This window comes from Cheilinus undulatus, linkage group 21 (genome assembly GCF_018320785.1).
Source record: "Cheilinus undulatus linkage group 21, ASM1832078v1, whole genome shotgun sequence".
NCBI lineage: Eukaryota > Metazoa > Chordata > Actinopteri > Labriformes > Labridae > Cheilinus > Cheilinus undulatus.
In genome coordinates, this window is record NC_054885.1 from 5,700,756 (window position 1) to 5,712,877 (window position 12,122).

At 39.7% G+C, this 12,122-nt stretch overlaps 1 protein-coding gene across 1 annotated transcript in view; it reads left to right on the plus strand.

The window, feature by feature from the left end:
• smurf2 (SMAD specific E3 ubiquitin protein ligase 2) overlaps nt 1-12,122 on the plus strand; it is an 89,696-nt gene that overhangs the window by 37,261 nt on the left and 40,313 nt on the right. The window contains exon 4 of the mRNA XM_041817512.1: nt 5,277-5,410. Within this exon, the coding sequence (XP_041673446.1) occupies nt 5,277-5,410 (134 nt within the window). The remainder of the gene's footprint in view (nt 1-5,276; nt 5,411-12,122) is intronic.

Sequence of the window (12,122 nt, forward strand, 5' to 3'; positions counted from 1 at the left end):
AAACAAATATTATGAACACATACAGCCTAAAACGCATGCACAGTGGCTTAGCAAACAAGTCACTGAGAATTTAATCCTCCTGCATCCATTTTTTGTATTTTACTTTTGTCAACAAATTGTTTCACCCCAACCAATGCTGCCCTTAATCTTGTTTGCTGCAATGTCTATTTTACACACTTTTCATGTTGTGCAGATACGTATTAATATTATGATAAGAAAAAAGAAATACAAATACATACATGAAGCAGGCGTTTATTTCTCATTCTGTGAAGCTGAAAGCTCATACCCCTTCTCCCACCCTTGTGCCATGCTTTGGTCAAATATAATATGGATCAAACAACAGAGGAGGTTTTTAAACCCTGTAGTAACCTCTCAAAATTTTAGTTTTTGCATCTGTGAATGCAAAAAAACTCCTTTTCACCGTGTTTTCTCTTTCATATTCTAGATCCCAAATATAAATAGCATGTTTTAGCTACAGACGATGTGTAGTGTCTTGTTAGTGTGTCCCACTACTCATTTTCAATAAAATCTTAAGCCCTTGTGGACTCATGCAGTCCTGCATTACACATCTGACACCTTTAAAGTCCTTTAGATTTCAGTCCTTGGGCTTTAGGGTAGAGTCAAGATCAGGCCTGTGTGAGTTCTACTGAAACGGCCCATCGTTTCCAGGACGTGAGCACTCTCCAGTCCCAACTTGTGAATCTTACGAGTCAGCCTTCAATAGTTTCTGTTTCTTTTTAGACCGAGACTTTATTGTTGTTGTAATGTTATGTTTTTCTTTCACTCTGACCACATGTCCTTGGCAGTAACTTGCAGGAGAAAAAACCAGCTAAAACATTGCCAAAGATGCCTCTCATACGAACACAGTCAATGAATAAAGAGTGCACTTAGACAGCACATCTGACTCTTTAAATTTGCTCATTTCTCCTTTTTATTGAAATTTTCCCATTGTCTCCACTGTGGTGTGAGTGTGCTATTGCCCATTCCTGGTATTAAATATCTCAGCCAGACTAATGAATTTTATTACATGAAGGGTGATCCAGATGACTGGGGCTGGGTAATAATACTTCCCTCTCGTCACGTCTGTCTGACTGAGCCGCTCTCTCACATCGCACCCCAGACAGGCATTTGGCATCGACTCAAAATGTCCAGACGTCTTACTCACAGCCCCATTGTTTCATATCCCCTTTGGTAAGCAGCATGATAATTACGGTGGGATGCAGTTCTGCGAATTGTACAGATGATTAGTTTTTCAACTGAAATGGGGGGAGCCCACCCGAGCAGATGTGCTGCAACAGGTTCACATGGTTAGATTTTATCACAGCCATGGCCCTGACTCACACACGAGGAGGCAGGAAAAAAAGGCAGAACAAAGGCAGCGGAGGAAATAATCTGTTTCTTTTTAGCTGTCTATTCATTACGCTTCTTTGGCTCAGTACAAACAAGGGTTGTCACAATACCAGACTGTTAGCTTCAGTATCATACTGACAAAAATTAAAGCAGTTTCAGTTTCAATGCCAGAGCAACAAAGTAGAAAAACTTCTCACACAGTATTTGGTAAACACTTGTTTTAAATCCTGCAAAATTGCTGGCAAACTCCTGAACACTGTCTCAATTATAAAAATCTGTTTGTATTTTGGTACTGACAGATTGCTAAGATATTTGTGCAATATAGACAGTGCTCTTTGTATTTCTGTCATGGCAGCTGTTGGTTTAGATTATGACTGAAGATCAGAGGTGGTTTTGAATCTTTGGCATTTTTCTGTACTATAATGTGGATTTTATTATGTCAAAAATGCACTGAATTATTGAGAACTTTTACAACAATATGCATTAGCTTGTGCAAGTTTTGATTGTAGCATTGATGGTGGCACTTCAGTTAATAGATTAGATCACAGCTATCACATTTATCCAAAACTACAAAAATGTTTTTGATTATGAAATGCATGCAGGAGAAAGTCTTGCACCCTTCCTACTTGGGCTGGGCAATTACTCACAAATTAGATTAAATCGCAGTATGGCCTGCTGCAATTTTCGAATCACAGAAGCTGCAATATTTCTTTAACTTGTAATGTGTCAAAATGCCAGTTTAATATGTCAATTTTTGCAGCAGCAGATATTTTATGCACATTATGCAAACACTTAAGTGTCAATTTTTTATAATGTCTTACAAAAATCTTCCTTTTTGTGTTTTATGTATGTGTTTCTTAACCAAAATGAGTGACATAAAAACGATAATGCCCTTAAACAAAGTAAATGAGATCACATTTGCAATATGTGCAAAAATAGTTAGCTCATTCTATCTACAACTGATGAAGCCTAGCGTTACTTTACAAAAGTCATACCCCAGCTGCGATCAGCTGGTAGCCAGCCTCACCTCCCTCACCCCAGCCGCCTCCTTTATAGCTTAAAGCTTGTTGCGCCCCCATATTCAGATTCATGCTACTATGAATTAATTGCTTTGTAAATAATTCCATTGTTTTTATTTATGGAAATATTTATTACTTGAATTTGTCAAAAATGCATGAGATTAACCCAAGAATAATCCTATATCAAATTGCAATATTTGGAAAAAAACGTAATATTTTTGCAACTTTTCAGTGCTGAAACACATCAGATGTTTGTCTCACAGCAGCTTTTGGGTAAAATACAACCAAAGATCTATGATTTTTACAAAGCTCATTGACGTTTTCGAAACATTCATGGACCAGTTTTTTTTACCTTTCTAAATAATCATTCAAAACAAAATAGGCCCTTTGTTTTTTATTAGCTAATTTGTGCAAATTAAACATTTCCATCAGCTTTCACGCTGACACTTAAGCTGAGGTGGACTTGAAAGTCAGCAGTACAGCTGTAAATCTGATCATGTGGCATGTTGGAGAATTAAGCCTTGATTGAAGGTTTGTTTTCCTCCCAGATGTCTCCCTGTATGTGTTGAGCCAGAGTTACCATAAAATCTTTTCAGCCACAGTCATTATCTTTTTCTGACCTTACTAAGAAGTTTTATGGCAAAAGCGATTTAGCTCTTGACAGATCCTATGGCGGCACCCTGACTCCAGATCCTAAATATTAAAAGTGTTCAATATTTACAACCAAAAATCTTGATGTGTTGTTGAGCACCAAGAAGCCGAGCAGACACAAGCATCGGACTGAGTAATAGCCAATGAGGAAACAAGCTTACTGAACGAGGAAGTAAAAAAAAAAAAACACAGCCATGACAACAATGCTTAATGGGAAGCGTAAAGTTAGATGGACCTTCAAAAATAAAGGAGCAGCTTGTTTATCTGTAGCATCAAAACAACAATTGACAACATGTACTGTAAAACGTACCACAGATGAACTGACGAGGAAGGGAGTTGGGCACAAATGGCAAATGCAGTGGACTTTGCTTGAAGCTAACAGCTAACCACAGCGCCTTCTTCACTCTAAAGTAATGTCAAGTCAAGATTTGGTGTTTTTAGAGACAAGTTCAACCTGTACCTCCTTTCTTGCATGTCATTTCCCACCCTTTCACCTTGATTTCCTAAAATATCACTGTCCTGAACTCTCTGGATAAAGGCAGAAAGCCTCAAAAATACATACAAAAAGTGTTCAGTGCCATTGGTTTGTTTTGTGGCTAACAGCTGATTGTGAAATGCTTTTATTATGTTTCTAACTACATGAAAAATTTTATAGCCTGTAGCACAGACATGCATCACCCATTCTCTTTCCAGTGTGACATCGGTAGAAAATAAGTCAGTGCCAGTGTTCATCTGTCATGCCAGCACCTTTTAAAGCTTCTACTAACCCAAATCCACAAAATCCTCGAACTGTGATATTTTGGTTGACATGTTCATAATGTTAACCATCTTGAAATATTAGGACTGAATATTAAGATTTGACCTTTTTTCACAGTGTCGACTTTTCAATGTCAATATGCGTTCACAATAATGCACAAAGCTGCTTATCCGTAGAGCAAATCTACCGCCCATGACAAGCAGTCGCTCACAAGCGCAGTGTCAGTCTGCTGTTAGGTCTTACTGTAAATACATGGAATACAGTGCAATGGAATTGTGAGGGAAACTCTGTCGAGCAAGAGATGTGTTAGCACATTCAGAAAGGAGAGAAGGGTGAGGCATGCCACTGCTTAATAAGGGAAAGGGAGGAGGTGTGTGGATGTGAGAAATCCATTGACAAAATGTTTCAAGTAAATCTAAAAGATACTAGTCATATATTCAGGTTATTATGATGGTGTCATTTAAATGTGAGCTGACACGCTCACACAGTCCTGAGAAATAATCTGAACTACTAAATAAGCTGTTTATAAACTAAATTTTCTCAGCTCAGCTCAGGTTTGCTGTGCCATTTCGGTCCTGTGTTGTTTTTTTTTTGTTTTTTTTCTGGTAACTAATACGCTGTTATTATTGAATGAATGCTGTGAAGGTGATTAGATGTGTTGAAGGTGGAGTGGCTGTTAAATGAAAAGATTAAATGCTACAATACTGAAGGTTATTGGATGTAAATTTTCTTCACATCGCTGACATCACATCCATATACCCTATTAAGCTTTTAAAATATGTAGGGAAATGCCAGCCAAGTTAATAACTAAAATTAAGAATCTGCACATTTGACATTAGAATTAATGACTGCTTGTATTTAATTGCATTTTCATGGAGCTGGATTAATGAGGCTGCATGTTTATTTCTCATTTAAACCAAGGAGGGGCCTGGAGCGCTGAATGTTGGCTGTTAAATGTACTGTCTTTTCCAGACTCATACAGATAAATTAAAGGCATTGTCACACCTTAGAGCTAGTTCACATTTACTGTAGTTTTGGTGCTGTTCATCACATCTCCGTCATCCTCCCTCCTCCCTCTGTCCTCTTTCTCCCTCACCCTGTTACGTGGGCCGAGCTGCTGTGAATTTTAGAAATGATTCACAGGGTCTCAGTCTGCCTGCGGCTCTCTGTCTCATACTCAGACGCTCAGGGTCACATTTACACGTTCACTTAGTGGGAAAATCCCTCTCGGTCACCCCGCCTTGCTCTTCCTCTTCCTCCTCCACAGCCCCTCTGCGACTTGTAGAGCGTCCTTGACGTGGCGACTTTGCGGATGTGTGTCTCCCCTGCATCGCTGGGGACATCCTGAGTGAGAGTCTTTAGCACGTACATGTCAGCGTGACCGCTCTCTTTCCGATGACTTTGGTTAGCTGCTGCAGCCAAACAGTGGTTCTCATGTAATCTATGTCAGAGCCAATCTTTCTTGAATAATCATGGCCTTTTTTTCTGTTTCCTCTCAGATACATCGGGAAATCAGACTCCATCACAATCAGCGTGTGGAATCACAAAAAGATCCACAAGAAGCAAGGTGCTGGTTTCCTGGGCTGTGTCCGCCTTCTGTCCAACGCAATCAACCGCCTTAAAGACACAGGCTGTAAGTGTCAATGCCAAGTGCACAATGAGCCTGTAAATGTTTTTTAAATGTCAAGGCTGCATGTGATTGTGTGTCTTTGTCTGGTCAACAGTTAAAGGAGCGTTGCTGCATATTACAAACACTCCTGTGAAGAGTTTTTGTCCGCTTGTAACAAGAGCTCCACTGAAGCTGACTCTGAAATATCTGAAATGCTTTTGATACAGTTTAATATGCTGAAGAAAATTCATATTATGACAGCCAAATCTGATAACCCACTGGCTTACATGTAGGTGGCAGGAAGTGAAGAACATCTGTTAGAAATCAGTGGAAATGGAGGAAAGCCTGTACGTTAAAGCTCTAAATCAACCTGCATGCTGGATTTACTATCAGAAAATTTCTACAAACTCTGGGTGCAGTCTCTACACTTTACAAAAATGAGATTTTTCCCTGAGGGTTAACTGATTAACCTGGCATAGAGGTGATCAGAATCACATATGAATTAGTCTTGCAGACTTCCTACTACATGTCTAGCCAGAAGAAGGAAGGTAAGACTCTAGAAGAGTCTTATACTGAGCCAAAGGGGCTAACTTTGTCTTTTAACAGCTTTTCTCCTTTGTTTTGAAATAAAGATTATTTTAATTAATATGGTGAGAAACTATAAAGCAAATAAACCTTGTGGGGTAAGTGACAGAGAAAGATGTGCCATTTACAGACGACCTGGTTCTACGACACGATTGTTTTATGTGAAGCACAGGAGCTGGCTCCCATTTGAGAGCCAATTTCCTTTTTATTATAATTTTGTTGTTATTTAATACATATTTGAAAAGCCAAACAGGTACCAAATGAAGAGCTGTTTGGGACCAACATGGTACCAGTACCAACACATCCAATATCTACTGTACCTGTATGTATCTACTGTATCACCTGTTACTTTTTTGAAGACTATCAGGGCCTCTGCTGTAGTCAGAGGTTCTTCACATGACAGAGAAGATTTCTTAAACAAAGTTTAGTTTTCCAAGTCATAGCTGCAGTCAGACTATCAACGTGAGACGCAAGAGTTTGATTGGAATGACAGCCTTAATGAAAAGACTTTTAGCTGCACTAAATACAGACTTGTGATAATAGAGATTAATTAAAGGGTTACTGCTGCTTGCAACGATAGCCAAGATGCATCAACCATAATGCAGTAAAGGAATTAATGGCTGGCTTACACAGATTTACTGTTTTTCTGCATGCTGCCAGAGCTGAAATTCTAGTGGTCAGCGCTACTTAGACTACCAACAGAAGCCAGAACACTATTGAAACTAAACATGCTGATCCTGCCAACAGTCTGTATTTTCTGTTGAATCTGTTCATAAAGATTATTTTCTGATAATCCTGAGACCTTATGTTTCATTCTGTTGTGTCTGGACCTAGACGGTTACAGCAGATGGATTTACATCAGTGAGTCTGGTTCTGCTCCACAGTTTCTCTTTGCAACGATTGCCAACTGTGTGTGGATTAAAGTCTCTGAATGCACAGTGGCACAAGAAAAAATGTCTGGACTTAAGGCAGTTAAAATAAGATTTGAATGATTTTTCTTGTCCTGAAACATGAAGTTGCCCTATAAGTATGGCATTTATTTGTAGTTCAGTTTAAACTGCTCATTACCTCCTACTATGGTGCAGAATAACTGTTGCATAATTAATGGTTTTATTGTTGCCACTACCCTGGAGTCAAATGCACCAGCTGGGCGTGAATAAATTGGTCTGATTTCCAATGTCCAACTTAGCCTCTGAATTTGGACTTAAATTTACACCATGTGCATCAAGCCTCACTGACAACACTTGTAGCTGCACCCGACCTTATCGTGTGTGTTCACATGAACATGTGCAGAGTGGTGCCAAGTAACACACTTCCATTCTGCTCAGCTTCTTCCGTCAAATATTGACAGCTTTGAGCCAAATAGTTTCCCTTGGTGTAGACGCAAGTTAGAAGACATTACATTTTGAACACTGATATGGATATACTAATGCAGGCTAACAATCTCTGCAGAGTGAGGAAAGTGAAAGAAAATCGAGGAAATATATCATCTGACACTCCTTGTGCCTTGTCATTTCCTTCTTTCCCTGTTCCTCGTCCTTCTCAATGCAAGATGAAAAATATTGCAGTGCTTTGCACTGCGTCACTTGGATGCCGTCAGGAAACTACACTATGAATTAGGATTGAGTGGATACCATTTTTCAATATCCTCATACTCTCCCCAAATTTTACAGACATACTATATATCACTGCCAGGTGTTTAGAACCACATCATACAAGCATTTGCCGGTATGCTTGCGCACAGCAAGCAGAGAGGTTCCTCTGCAGGTGCTTCATTTAATCCTGTGACAAAATACTTCAGGTCTAAATAAAAAGCATCGATTACAGGGGTGCTGGAAGTGATTTATAGTTGAAGGATTGTTTTGACAATTTACATGTAAGCAGAGTTACATCAGGATCAAACGATCCTCTGTCTCCTTTTTTCCTCTCTTTCTCTGCCTCATTGCTCAAATGCTCTATAATCCCACATCTTGAAGAGGAAATATGAAAATAATAATCCACAACTTTATCATACAGTATCTAAGAATGTGAGGTAATGGTCCATATGTTTCTAAATTGATTAAGATCAGCCTGAATTATATTGATTTCGCATTTTGGGACGTTGGTTAGCCCTGCTCTGCCGCAAGTTCACTTTACTGAAGGCTTATAAAAAGTCTGACTACTTAAGAGCCTAAAGTAGCCAACAAGCACCTATTTGCTTCATCTAAATTTCATATAAAAGGAGTTAAGATAGGTTTAAATGTTTTTAAAAAAGATTGATCTTTAAATTGTGCTCAACTTTGCTGCTGCAGCATCCACCACCTGGGCTTATTAATGACTAAGCCTAAATGGCATCATTTTTCATTGCTGATAGATGCACAGAAAGAAGAATTGAGGTGTTTTTTAAACTTGCATTGCTGTGGATCACATTACAGCCAGCTGTAATATGATGTTAGTTTGGTTTCAGAGGACCAGAGAGCCATACCAGTGCCGTGCCAGGCTCATTGTTTGCCATATTGGCCCAAAATCATTGACAGGATTTCATTTTTTACTTTAAAGCATCTTTATACACTGGTAGTAGTGCTGCTGGTTGATAGGGATGCATATTTTTAAGAAGTATATACATGCACTCGTCATTACACTGCACTGTCGTCACAATGGTAATTAAAGCAATACCACAGCAATTTTTTGTACCCTGGGATACGGTGTTACCAGCCATTCCTTCTATGAATTTTTGTCGCTCACGCTCAGTAGCTTTGCATCCACTTGGAACATGGTGTCACTTTTTAGAGGATATTAATCTGCTTTATTCGAATTGGGCTCATCTGCTAGAATGGAGACTTTTGATTGGCTCACTGTCTGACTAAACCTTTCAGTGGGTTTGTTGTTTAATCGCAGTGTATCTTGCCGTTGTGTTTTACTTTTATGTTTTGACACAGCGATGTTTTCTGTTCATATTTCATTGGATACGAAGTTTTGAAGTTTTTAATTTATTATTGTGTCATACATACAATCATATGCCAAGCCCACATTTACATGACACCAAGAATTCAAACAAAACCAGGATCAGAGTGCATGGTAGTTCTCTCATCATTATAGAACAGAAAGGAAGATGGAGACGGACTAAAAATTGATTAATTAGTTAAATAAAGTATCTTGTCTTCTTTTCCAGGCTTTTGAGACAAAGTTAGCAAGCTGAAACACATCAAACTTAAACAGCCATTCCAATTTTTGCTCATCAGTCAACTGCAGAATTTCAGGATTTTGGCAAGTCATTTCATGAAGCAATACTTCTCTGAGGTCATCATATTTGGTACAATGCAAAATAAAATGGGACTCACTTTCTGTTTCTCCTGAATCACACAGCTCACAGAGTCTGTTTTCTCTGGGGATATTTTTGAATCGACCGATCTCAATAGCCAGAGGAAGGATACCAGACCTCAACTGTGCTAGCAAGGCTCTTTGGCTTCTAGATAGTCGAAATGTAACGTACAGTTCAGGCATAAATGTGTTTTTAATCAGCACATATGTACTTAGTTTTGGTTTGGACAGAGCATGTTCACGCCATTTTTCTTTAAATTTAATCATGAGCTTCTCTTTCAGTGAATTAACATTGCAACATAAATTATTCCTGTAGATATACGACATATCCACCTCCTCAAAAATGGAATAGATTTCATTAGCCCATGGAGAATTATTTACTTTACTCCATAAAAATACTCTTTTATTGATTCTGTCCTCCGGCATCTTGATCAATTGATTCCACAATCGAATCATGTCACATTTACGTTGAATTACACCTGGTGCTCAACCCATGTCGCCCTGAATAGCTGGGATTGGAGCGAATCTATGAACCCCGAGAAAACATTGTGTAGCTCTGTTCTGTATAGCATTTACATTTTTATAATCTTTAAAGCCCCACACCCCAGCAGTGTAGTTCAAAACTGGGGATACACAGGCGTCATAGAGTTGGGTGAAAGTGTAATAGCCAATGTCATTGCATATTTTTTAGTTTGTTAATAACAGATCCCAGTACTCCTCCAGCAGAATCAACAAGACACTGGATTCCAACCTCATAATTCAGAAATTCTTCAAGGAAGAAACCCAAGTATTTATATACACTAGCATATTGTAAATCATTTGGAAGTCTGACTTTTAAAAATGGACACCTGCTCCATCCAAGGTGTATAAGTTACACCCAGGTATAATGAAAACAGCGCTTTAGTCAGGCTGATGCACAAGGTTGTGCCCAGATGTACGCCCAGCTGATGCATCAGTGAGAGTGTGACTGTAATACCAACAGTTTATCTACAGTGTGATAACAAACAGAAGTTAAAACCTCTGGAGCATGGCCGGAGAACTTTAAGTAGCTCCTTTAATCCTCATTTATCCAGACAGGGGCCAGACCCTGTTGTGTGAAGGGTGTCGACATGCCTTCTCCTGCCAGAACAGGAAGAGCCAATCAACATCACCCTACAATTACTGTAAAAACATCCCATGTCTTAAGCTAACTGGATATATGAAATGGATGCTTTGGGACAGGCTTTTAGTAAAATCAGACTGTTAAAGCTTTGAGAAAGTATCCTGCAGTGATGGTGATGCTACCTGTTTGCCCAGCCTCTAGACCAGGAACTGGGGGGAAGAAAATTCAGTTTTCCCTCGAAGCCCCTGACACTTGTTTTCCTGGAGCGGCACAGGAAACCTGAACCTTGTGCCACAGCTGCGAGCGCTTTGTTTGTGCGTTTACTTTCTCTGCTGGCCTCCTCCTCACCCCTCAGTTTCCCCTACAGCCTCCTGTACAGACAGGCAGCATGCACACAAACAGAAACACACAAAATGCCATTGTGACTAACCTCCCTCTATCTCTGTCCGCCGATCTAGACAACCGGTCATTCCACGCAGACATGCATAATTGTATGGCTATTTAAATGTAAGCGTAGATTTGTTGTGTTCTCTCTGTTGTGGTCTACCCCCCCATGTGTCTGTGTTCGTCATTCTTTTGTTTTTGTGAGGAATTTACCAGAAGTTGCAGTTTTGTATCCACAGGACTAAAGGAGGGCATCTGGTCGGCTGAAATATTTGTATTTCAATGCACATTGTGTATGATTTACAGTAACAGTTATGTTTAATTGCAGTGTTTTTGTCCTTGGCTGCATATTTAAATGTATGTCCTTGAAAGTGAACTTCGCTGAGTATATTTAAGAGTGTGTTTGTATGTGCGCTTTGTTTTCTCTGTGGCTGCTGACCTCCAGCCAGCCTTGTAACGGTTTGACCATTGCCTGTTATGGTCCGTGTTTAGTCTAGACAGACATCCTGAGCTGATCTGCATGACACCCAGACAACAGAGAGAGAGCAGATAGTGGCATTTCTCATGTCTGCAGGCGACTTTTTTTTAGGTCCATTTTTTTCTCTCTGTGTTTCTCCCTCGCTCTCAAATTCCTCAGACTTTAAGAAGTTCAGACAAAGAGTTTCCAGACTTTGGCACAAGTTCACGTCCATGCTAAGACTGAGAGGAACTGTGCGGGCTTTGTACTGAAATTTGTCAAATGTTTGACCTCTGCATTTGAACTGAAGCCTGCTCTGTGCCGGTGCTCGGTGAGGTTTTTACAGCCCCTAGCTGCTCCACGGACCGGGCCATCTGTTCCAGAGCAGAGCCGAGGTCTGCAGACAGAAGAATGAGAGGGGGATAATGAGGGAGCGGAGTGGGCTCTGAGTGATGTGAAGGATATAGAGCTATGGGACTCATCCTAGGAGGAAACACATGCTACTTACATGCATCTCTCTGACACTGATGAAATCTCTTTGCAGCTTGGTCTTCTATCTTTAGGAGGACACCTACACCTGTTTCAACACCATGGCACTAAAAACAGATGTCCTAGGCACCCCCGTTGTTGGCCATTTCTTGTTTTTAATGACCTGAAATTGTAAACAACAGTGATCTCCCATTCTCTTTCACTTGAACCACCTTGTGTTGGAAGATGTTCTTTCAATCATCTGTAATTTTTGATATCATTTCTCCTTAAATTTAAAGAGAATGCATTGCTTTGATTGGATTTGAATATCTCAGTCATGATGTGCTGCATCCTCAATATCCATATAACTACACATTGCCACTTTTTCATCAATGAAGCCAAGCGATAAGATAAATATGAGCTGCCTTTTTGATATTTAG